Source organism: Aplysia californica, unplaced genomic scaffold, assembly GCF_000002075.1.
Source record: "Aplysia californica isolate F4 #8 unplaced genomic scaffold, AplCal3.0 scaffold00098, whole genome shotgun sequence".
Taxonomy (NCBI): Eukaryota; Metazoa; Mollusca; class Gastropoda; order Aplysiida; family Aplysiidae; genus Aplysia; species Aplysia californica.
The window spans coordinates 482,530-492,412 of NW_004797368.1; the positions used below are offsets into that span (position 1 = coordinate 482,530).

At 43.8% G+C, this 9,883-nt stretch overlaps 1 protein-coding gene across 1 annotated transcript in view; it reads left to right on the forward strand.

The window, feature by feature from the left end:
• Positions 1-7,530, forward strand: part of LOC101860559 — a gene marked incomplete in the record, with an annotated part of 33,909 nt that extends 26,379 nt beyond the window's left edge. Inside the window, 4 exon segments of the mRNA XM_005095203.3 lie at positions 252-1,912; positions 2,229-2,411; positions 4,068-4,216; positions 4,867-7,530. Of these exon segments, the coding sequence (XP_005095260.2) occupies positions 252-1,912; positions 2,229-2,411; positions 4,068-4,216; positions 4,867-5,066 (2,193 nt within the window).
• Positions 7,531-9,883: the final 2,353 nt, after the last annotated feature.

Here is a 9,883-nt window from a genome sequence, read left to right on the forward strand (position 1 = left end):
TGGGAAGAAAAGGAAGAAGAAGAAAAAGGAGGAGGAAGAAGAAGAAAGAGGAGAAGGAAGAAGGGAGAGTGTTTATGTTTGTTTTCCTTCAATTTATGCAACTGTATGTGAGTTTATTTGAGTGTTTGTACTGTATCCTATGCTTTGTCCTGTTTTCCAAATGCTTGATTTTGATAAATGTTTTCTTGTGTTTTTTTCTTAACACAAAAGTCATGAGTATCTTTTAATTTATTTGGGTTTTTTTTTATTAGGTGAAGTACAAGAAGCACAAGCGACGAGAGGGTGCAGAGAAAGGCGTCCGGCACCACCACCGTGTGCCCATGCCCACCTGTAAACTGGAGATGCCCGATGTCATACCCGGCTACCCGGGTGAGAATATGCTATCCTCTGACTCGGCCTACGAATCGAGCACGGATTGCGCTAGTGACGCAAACAGCGTGGTGTCAGGAAAGTCTGGCAACACATATCGGCCCTACGCCCACCCATTCTACCCTCAGGGTTATCCAGCGTATCAGGGAGGCCCACCGAGTATGGCTGGGTCGTCAGTTGGTGGGGACCGAAGCCCGCAGGCAAAGCCCCACATAAATTATCCGTTGGCAGATTCCTACAGGAAGCCAGGTACCCCGTCATCGTCGTATCATTCTAGTCCGCACAAGTCGCGGTTTGACCAGGGCATGTATACGTACCAAGAGGGACGGCCTAGCCTGAAGGTCCCATCACCTCCCGGGGCTGGGGATCATCGTCAGTCCCACAGTGCTGTAATGTCTGGGGAGAGTTCTCCCCCCTCCTATGGACAGCAAATGTACTCTCGCACCTCACAGCTGCCGGGGAGTCCTCGTGGACTGGAGGGCGCTTACTCACACCACGTGACCCCGACCTCTAACCCCCTCCCCCATGATTCCGCAGCCAGCTACAAGCATCCGCAGCCACAGCAGCAGCAGCAAATGTCGCCTGTGATGCAGATGAACAGGTACTTTTACGAAGCTGGAGTGCCTTCCCATCAAAGTTTCCCTCCTGAGGGCAGCGATGGGGCCAGGGCACAAGGGCCGCCAGACCAGAAGTGTGAGCAGCCGTCTGCTCAAGGGCCTCACCCCGACCATCGCTTTATGGAGCTACCTCACAATTACTCGACCAACAAGCGCAGTTACCACCCCGTGTCAGAATCTCAGCCCATGGAAGGTGCTGAGTCAGCTGTTGGAGGCTTTCCCTCAGGTGAACAGGTCCCAGGAGGAATGCAAGTCAAACAAGAAGTGGATACTCGCAGCGAGTCGCATGGCTTGATGGGAGAAGGGGTTCACGCTAGCAGTGCAGGTTTCCCTGGCCGTAGAGATTCTGGGCCGTACAGCTCGGCGAAGACCTTTCCCGGGACCCTCTCCTCCTCCTCCCCGATCTCCACGACAGCGCCGTCGATCGCTCCCGAGGACAGCCACTACTACTACAGCGCCAGCTGCAACACCTCCCCCAAACTGCACGTCCCCCAACATCTGTCCGGCAGTGTCCCCTCCTCAAGCACTCACACCTTCAAGTCACCCGCTTCAAGCCGCCACCACCACCATCACCATAATCACCATCACCACCACCACCACCACCACCAGCCGCTGGCCTCCGACATGACGACCACCACCAACACAAAGCCCCCTCCTGGCGACTCCCCACAAAGCAACCAGGACAATGTCATGTTCAAGAACCCACAGCCGCTAGCGACTGGCGGTTCCTCGCTACCGTTCTACTCATCGCCGTCTGCTCTCCTGGCTGATCTGGCGAAAAATGACTGCCTGCTGAGCATCGCGGAGGACTACCAGATCGACCAGTTCACGGGCTCGGAGGAGAATGTGGCTCAGGCGCTGTGCCAGGTCGGGGACAACATTGTTATGAGATTTGTCCACTGGATGAAGCAGCTGCCCTTCTACAAGTGAGTACCACAGAATTTTAAAGTTCTAACAACTGCTCATTACCTAGTTTTGAGAAATCTGACGTCAAAACTTTTGAGTTTCACAATATTATTATATCTAACCTTTTCTAATGCAATTCTTTGAATATCTTGATAACAACTCTCCATATTTTTACAATTTTGATAGAGCAGATAGAATATTTGGTTTCTGACCTCATGGTAGAAAACTCTTACTAAAACTAAACTACTGTATTCTGTGCGTGTGTCTCTAGCGCCCTGTTGTTCTATAATATTATGTGTCTCTAATCTGGTGAATTTTGTGTTTGTGTCCACCCAGGGAAATCCCCAAGGAGCTTCAGACGGAGATCCTAATGTCCAAGTGGCATGAGCTACTGCTGCTGATCATGACCGCCTATGGACCCGTCACCAAACACTGGGCCAAGAAGGCCGGGCCTAAGCCTAGTTTCTCCGAGTTGTTCTCCTCCAACATGAGTCGCATGCAGGAGTACCTAGAGAAAAGGTGAGGGACTCGGGGGAGCTTTAACTAGCTTTAACTGGCTTATAACAGTGACCATGGGTGGTTGGTGGATGGTCTGGTGTGGTTTCCTTGTTTTTTTCCCCTATCAAACGTCTATTGTCCTTTTCTTTCCTCTTTTTTATCCTTGTACATTACTCTCTTGTTGTAACACCTTTCATCTCTGGCACTTATATGGTCTATTTGTGTTACCAGTGCAGCAAAAGTCTTACTAAAGGAAACATAGAAGTAGCTTGATTTAGTCATGGTATTCGTGCATCGTTGTCTTCATCATCATCATCACCAGAATTACATACTGAGATTGGAAAGTTGTCGAGTGTTGCTAATGCCTTAACTGTGGTAATTAAAGTGTATTTTAAGACGTTTTTAGTTGTTGGAAAGTAAAGATTGTGACAGAGAGGTTAAAATTAAAGTTAATGTTCTTGTCTATATTGATGTATCCCCCTTGAAATCTCATGACAGGACATCACTTTAATTCCCTTAACCAGCTTGTCCGTCTCAAATTTATAGCACATGTGTGTGTGTGTTTGAGTGTATGCACATTAGGCATGTGTATGTTCATGCGTGCGTGTGTGGGTGTGTGCATGCGTGTGTGTCTGTTGCCATCCTTAACGGGAATTGGCCTGGTGGGATGACTGATCAGTGCAAGATATCTGATAAAATGGCGCAATTGGTTGTCACTTTGATGCGTGGAGGCCAGCAGTGATAATGGAACCACATTGACGCTTTGAATAGATCTGTAGTTATTTTGTGTTTTCTTCTATCTTCACTGTCACTGTCAGCGTGTGTGGCTTATCAGGGGGGAGAGATGGAGGGGCGGTCATAAAGTCATCCTTCAAAGTTGTTGTCCTTGAACAGGCAGATTACAATTGATATATCACTGATATGGCAAGTGAGATGCGGTTATTTTAAGACAAACACACTCCGTGTGCCAGTTGTCTTCTTGTCAAATCAGGAGTTGAGACCACCTCTCAAACAAGTGCTTGTATGTGAGGTCATTAACAAATTAGGCTATTTTAAGACTGGAACCCTCCACCCGCTACATAGATAGTCATCATGCTATCTAATCAGGACTCAGCTCTTCCCTTTTACAGATTCATGTGTGCTGTCAAAGATAAATAAGTGCTGTAGTCCATTAATGGGGATGTTCTAAAAAGTTTTCTAATGAATGACAGCTTGATAAAGATCTGCATCGTGATTCGTGTAATCTTTGTGTAATCTGTGCACACATCAGGCGAGGATGGGTGGCAACGGTTTGGATGAAGGTGATGATGCCTGTGATCCCTCTGCTGAATTGATCTTGCTTTGGTTTGATATCTTATCTTCCTGCTTTTGAAGTGACCTTTGCTGAGATCAGTAATGCGTTCAACTCAAGCGAAATAAAAAACCCAATAACATTGGTCTTAGTTTTTTTCCGCTCAGTCAGAAATGTTTAGTCTGTTCTTTGACTTCAATGTTTGATGTCAAGACCTCTATGTTGAATAATGTCTTAAGGCATAGCTTCTTTTTTTAAAAACTGGGACAATTTAATCTTTATCATTTGACTGTTTTGTTTGTCTCAAAACCCTATCACCTGTGACTGTTTCCCCTGTCAAAACAACAAGTCAACTCACCCAAGAATGTCTCTTGTATCTTCCCCAGCTTCGGCAAATACTTCTCTGTGGAACAGCTCCGGGCCGAGATTGGGCCTCTGATGGAGAAAGTGACGGCCATCATGGCATACTTTTGGCAGCTGGCAGTCACCCGCAAGGAGCTGCTTTGTCTCATGGTCATACTGCTGCTCAGTCACGGTGAGTGGTCCAATGACCAACACGCCCTCTGTGTGTGCTTGTCTTTGAAATCTCAACTCATACAATTTGGGAAAAATGTAGGGTTTTGCGCCAAACAGATGACGGGCTGATATTCAGTCCTTTCCCAGGAAGGAGGGGCTGATAGATTTGTATAATTATGACAATGTTTAAGAACAGTTATTTCACTTTTTACTTTTTGTTTTTTTAGGGGGGGGGGGGGGGGGTTGTATAAAAGAGAGTTGTTGTTGAAAGATTTGATTTCATGGTGCAATGGAAAAATGTTTTTCAATAAAGATTCAACAGTTCGTATACTGGCCAAACATTTTTGATTAAAGGTACAATTACATTGTATTTGGGATACTTTTTTTTTTTTTTTTTAAGTATAAAGGGCCAAAATTTGCCATCAATGGCATGCCTGTCTTCTGTCTCTGAAATAGAATTGCTAAGTGACTTCGTCCAATGTTTTTACGTTTGGAGATTGGATGAGAGTGCCGCTGGTTGGTCTTGTTTCTTTTCTTTCAGTATTTCTTTCTGTACGTTTGTCATCTTTTTTCACAGCCCAAAAATGACCATTATTGTGTGCTTCTCTTTACTCTGACTAAATTGACTCAATTGCACTGAGTGACCTGTAGTTTTGTTCCCCTTCACAGAGAGTGCCAAGAAGGAGACAGTGCTGCATCACATCGCCAGCTCGTACAAACAGGCCTTACAGCAATACATCCTGGAGCGGTTTCCCTCCGAGGCCAACCGACTGGGCGACCTCTTGCAGCAGTTTGCCAGCATTGAGGCCGCCTCAGCCCAGCTGTTGTCCAGCAAGATGATCTACATCCCGTTCCTGCTCAACTCTTAAGTGGACGTAGAGTCTGTGGAGAAAGATAGAGTCTACTGTGAAGGGAGAGAGAGAAAGGAAGAATCTGTCGGGATTGACTTGGAGTTGTCATCGAGGCAGCCTTGACCGAGCCTTGCTGTTGGACAAGACGATCTATGTTGATGTTCCTGCTCAACTTGTAGTGGAAATACTGTCTGTCAGCAGAGAGATGCAGAGTTATTTGTCGTGGACATTGAGATATGCTCTGAGGCATAGAAGTGTGATGAGCTGGGTTAAGGCGACAAGATTTTTAAGAACTGTGTGAACTTGATCCTTTGGAACAAAAACTGCTAATCACTAGACTGTTACGGTTAAGGCACTGTCAAAGTGAGGGAAATCTGTTGATCAAACTGCTGTCCTCTGCGATGAGGAGATAGATGAACTCTACATTCCTCGGGTCACAAGACATGGGGGGCACGGCATCTTCGTATTTTATTCATTGTGTGCTCAACTCAAAGCTTAAAGGTGGTGACCCTAAAGATGGACCATGTTGTCTTTACCTACTTGGCAAGAGTTTTTGATCGTGGAGACTTATTGGGGCGAAGTTGAAGAATGATGTGGCGTTTGGCCAGCATGTCAGCTCAGGTAGTGTGTTCCGTGCTCCTGTGTCAGCTCAGGTAGTGTGTTCCGTGCTCCTGTGTCACCTCAGGTAGTGTGTTCCGTGCTCCTGTGTCAGCTTAGATAGTGTGTTCCGTGCTCCTGTGTGTGGACTTCTGGGACAAACAGACTGACAGTCACAGAAAGTGCTCCTAAGTGTCCAAGTGCAAAAAGTACCGAACGTTCTGCGTGGTCACCGTGTGGTTGGAGGTTTTTGCCAGAACAGATGCTGTCTGTGGAGCCCAGTCCCACTCTCTGTGACCCAGTAGCGATGTCGGGAACGATGTCTAATGTTTGACGAGAGTCACTGTTTTTGTAAGCAAGAAGACATAACAGATCTCTGTGATGGTCTTCATCTGCTGTAGGTACATGTGTACATGTTTCATGCAACTTGTGTCTACTATTTGTACATGTGTACATGTTTATTGTTGTTTTTATCCCTTTATTTTGTACGTGTTCATACAAAAGTTTGAGTAATTTGTAATTTTTGGTGTTTGCTGATTCTTATGACTTTTACTTGATATTTGTTGAATTTTGTTGCCTCAATAATGTTTCTGTGCCAAGTTGAATTCATTATAGACCTGTGGTCAGTATTCGTGAGGAAACGGCTGTACCTCTGAATCTGAATATACTTTGTTGGGAATTTTGTGAATGACAGAATGGGATAATCGTGAATATGGGGTTGGCTGCCTCAATACGTTGACTGGGCTTACTGTTTTCTTTATCCTCTTTTTGCTTCAGGAGGGAGGGTTGGCACAATTAAAAGAATGTTGTGGTGAAAAAAAAAAGAAAAAAATTCTATGTTCAAAGAGCTGCTAGCTTTGTAGCATGATTTCAGGTTGTTGGGACTTGTTTTTTTTTCTTTTCAAAATTGTCTTTCACAGAACTATTAGGCTGGAGTTGAGTCCTGCGCAGAATTTTATGATGTTGGCAGTTGGAAGGCCAGTTGGCTCTCAGGAGTGACCTTTTGACCTTGTGTGCCATTGTCTGTGACATTGCCTTGTGATTTCTTTTGTTATGTTCTGAATGACAGTCGGTGATCTGTACACTTTGACAACTTTGTGATATCAACATGTTTCGATTTTTTAAACGGTTCCATTTTGAGTTTATTCTGAGTGGCCCATTTTCTTACCTTAAAATCAACGTGAAGACGAGGGGGGAAGGAAAAGAGTTCTCTCTTTGTCTTTCTCTCTTGGTCTTTCTATGTATTTATACTTTGACAGTATGTACTTACGGAATTTTCACACATTCAGATTTAGCCGTAGCGTGGTGGTCACATTTCTTGTCTGATTCTCTCCTCATGTGTGTGGGGGTGGTGTGCTGATCTCTCAATGTGAATGTGCCTGACCTGAAAATTGTCCTAATGCTATACAAAGATGTAGTTTATGGGTGTGATGGTTATGCCATTACCTAGGTAGTTATGTGTATAGAGACCAGAGGATGAAAAGCATAATAATAATAATACATATTTGTATATTCCATTTACTGCTGATCTCCCAGTGTTTTACAGTTTAACAGATGTTTGTGTCGATCGACCCCACAGCCTAGGTCAGACAGTTTGACGCTGTCTCCATCTTTCTTCTTGTGTGTTTTAGTACACACACACACACACACACACACACACACACAAACAAACACACACACACACACACACATACATCCGAGGGCCGTGAAGTAAATTATGGTAAGTTATGTTTTTCAAATTTTACAGGAGAGACAAAAGTAGGCTCCCTTATGGAAATGAAGTTTATCCACCTAAAATGGTTCAAGAAAATCCGTTTTTGTCTCTCCTGTTATATATGAAAAACATGACTTACCATAGTTCACTTGGCGGCCCTCAACATTCATGTATATTGTGTGAGAGAATAAGAGAGAGAGAGTGAGTGAGAGAGATGAAGATACTGCAAATCCTGGTGATAGGAATGTCTGTACCTGCATGTTATTTTCTTATACCCTCTCATGTTATTTAGATATTGTTAGTCTGTTGATTGTACATAAAGGTTTGTATTTATTCCAACAAGACTGGTGGGCTGATGGGACCTGCTCAACCCCTCCCCATATCCTTGTTCTTCTTGTTTATTGCTTTTATATATATATATATATATATATATATATATATATATATATATATATATATATATATATATATATATATATATAAATAAGTATATGTGAAGCATCATGGTGAAATCAGGCACTCGTCAAAAGAATATCTAAGAAATCTGCAATTTTTCTAATTTTCTTTTTCTTTTGTCTCAACACCTTATGCGCGGATTTTTACAGAAAACGTTGATCAAAGGCACCAAAAAAAATTAATCTAAATTTGCAGTTTCCAAGGACTCTCAAGCATTTGAAGTCACCAAACTTTGGCGGCTATTTTTAACTCTGAAACTTCTTTTCAAGATAGATGGGTAATTTTTTCATTGAAAGTAAAATAAGTGAATAGGCTGTAAAATGATGCCAATAACTTCACATGCTCAAAAATTGACAAGCGCCCGATTCCATCGTGTGGTGATGACGCATATGTCAGTTTCCACCTGTCGCATCTTACAAGTATGGTTGGTTTCAATTTTCAAAAAAGCATGTCTGACAAGTGGGCTGTACTTGATTACTTGATTCCAGAACTGGGGTCTTCAGAGAGGGGTTTTGTCCTTGACTCCTCGCTCGCCCCCTACGCATCTGGGTCCATCTGAATAAGGTATTCATATCGGTGGTCTCCATCGGTAGTAACCAAATGAGCTGTGTTAGAGGCTATTCAATCAAGAGTGTCTCTGTTCTCCTTTCTGGCACCCCATACCCCCCCCCCCCCCCCCCCCCCCCCCCCACCTTCCCTCCCCCGATCCAGCCACCCAATCCACTTTCTAAAACTGTTGCTGTTTACGAGACTGTGATAAAAATCTTTAATGACAGTGCAGGTACCTCTGTTGCTCAGTGGCCGACTTGACTTGTCTGTACAGAGTACGATACACGCTGGTGTAGTTGATTTCTCTCACTGCTCCCTGTTTTGGAATGGTGTCTGACTGTGACGTAATGATAAAGCTTTTTGTGGTTGCTCATAGAAGACATAATTATGGGGTCCTACTCGAGCTCGTGGAAGTTGTTTTGTCAAGTTTCTTTGTCTTTCTACTGGGAAACAATATCCTATTTAGTTTGGGTTAGCCCTGACGGTAGTGGCAGAAAGGGTCGACTCAAAGCCGACTGCCTATTAAATTCTCTAAATTGTGTAGATTGGGGGTGGAGTAAAACATTAACCATCGTCACACCCAACCACGCCTTGATGTCGTGGCAGTCGTTCTCAGGAACTGCCCTACCTACAGTGAATGGATGGAGTTGGCCCATTTAATGTATTGTGAAGACTGTCTTCGTGGAAAAGGACAGGAGTAAATTCCTTATGTACTGATCCCTGGCTGTGTGCGTGGCGTGGTCTTGTGCTGTGTTGAACTACTCTACATCTTAAATGTGGCGCCCCACTCCCCCTTCCCAAGTTTTGACTGTGACTGTGAGGAGATGTATCATCCTGTAACTCAGGTACATGTGTACCGGTTGTTTCTAGCATTCCTGATAGTATCACTGCATTACGGTGGTGCTGCTCTGATCCTGTCTGGTAGTGATGATGGCGTGTCTTTAATAATCATTTGTCAGTTTGTGGTGGTGTTGTTGATGATGGTTCTTGTTAACTGTGTTAACACATCTCTGGCTGAGTACAGCTGTACTTTGTTGTTGTATACTTTTGGATGGAGCTGAAGGTTCCTCATGCTCCTTACTACAAAACACATCTGCTGTTTGTAAAGAAAAACGATGAATATTTATATGTATATAGAGTAAAACTATACATGGAAAATGTTCACATTCAGTCCCTTTCTGGTTTGCTCGATGTTCAGAGTGCAATTGGGTTTTGTCTGTGTTTTTGCCGTGACAGACTTTCTAAACCTTTTGACCAGTGTCCTTAAATTTATTTTTTTTAAAGAGATAAATTGAAGCCTGGTTAAACATGGGCTCCTACTCTTTTCACTTGCTATATTTGTGTCTTCGTAGACCCGTCAGATTTTTTTACTCTTAATTTTGCTTGATGTGTATGTGTGTGTGTGTGTGTGTGAGAATGCAAATTTTCTATTCTGATGGGTGGTCCGGATCTATTTGTTTGAATTTGAAGTAGGAAAGATTCTTGTTGTAGATTGACGGAGACCATCACATCATCAGAT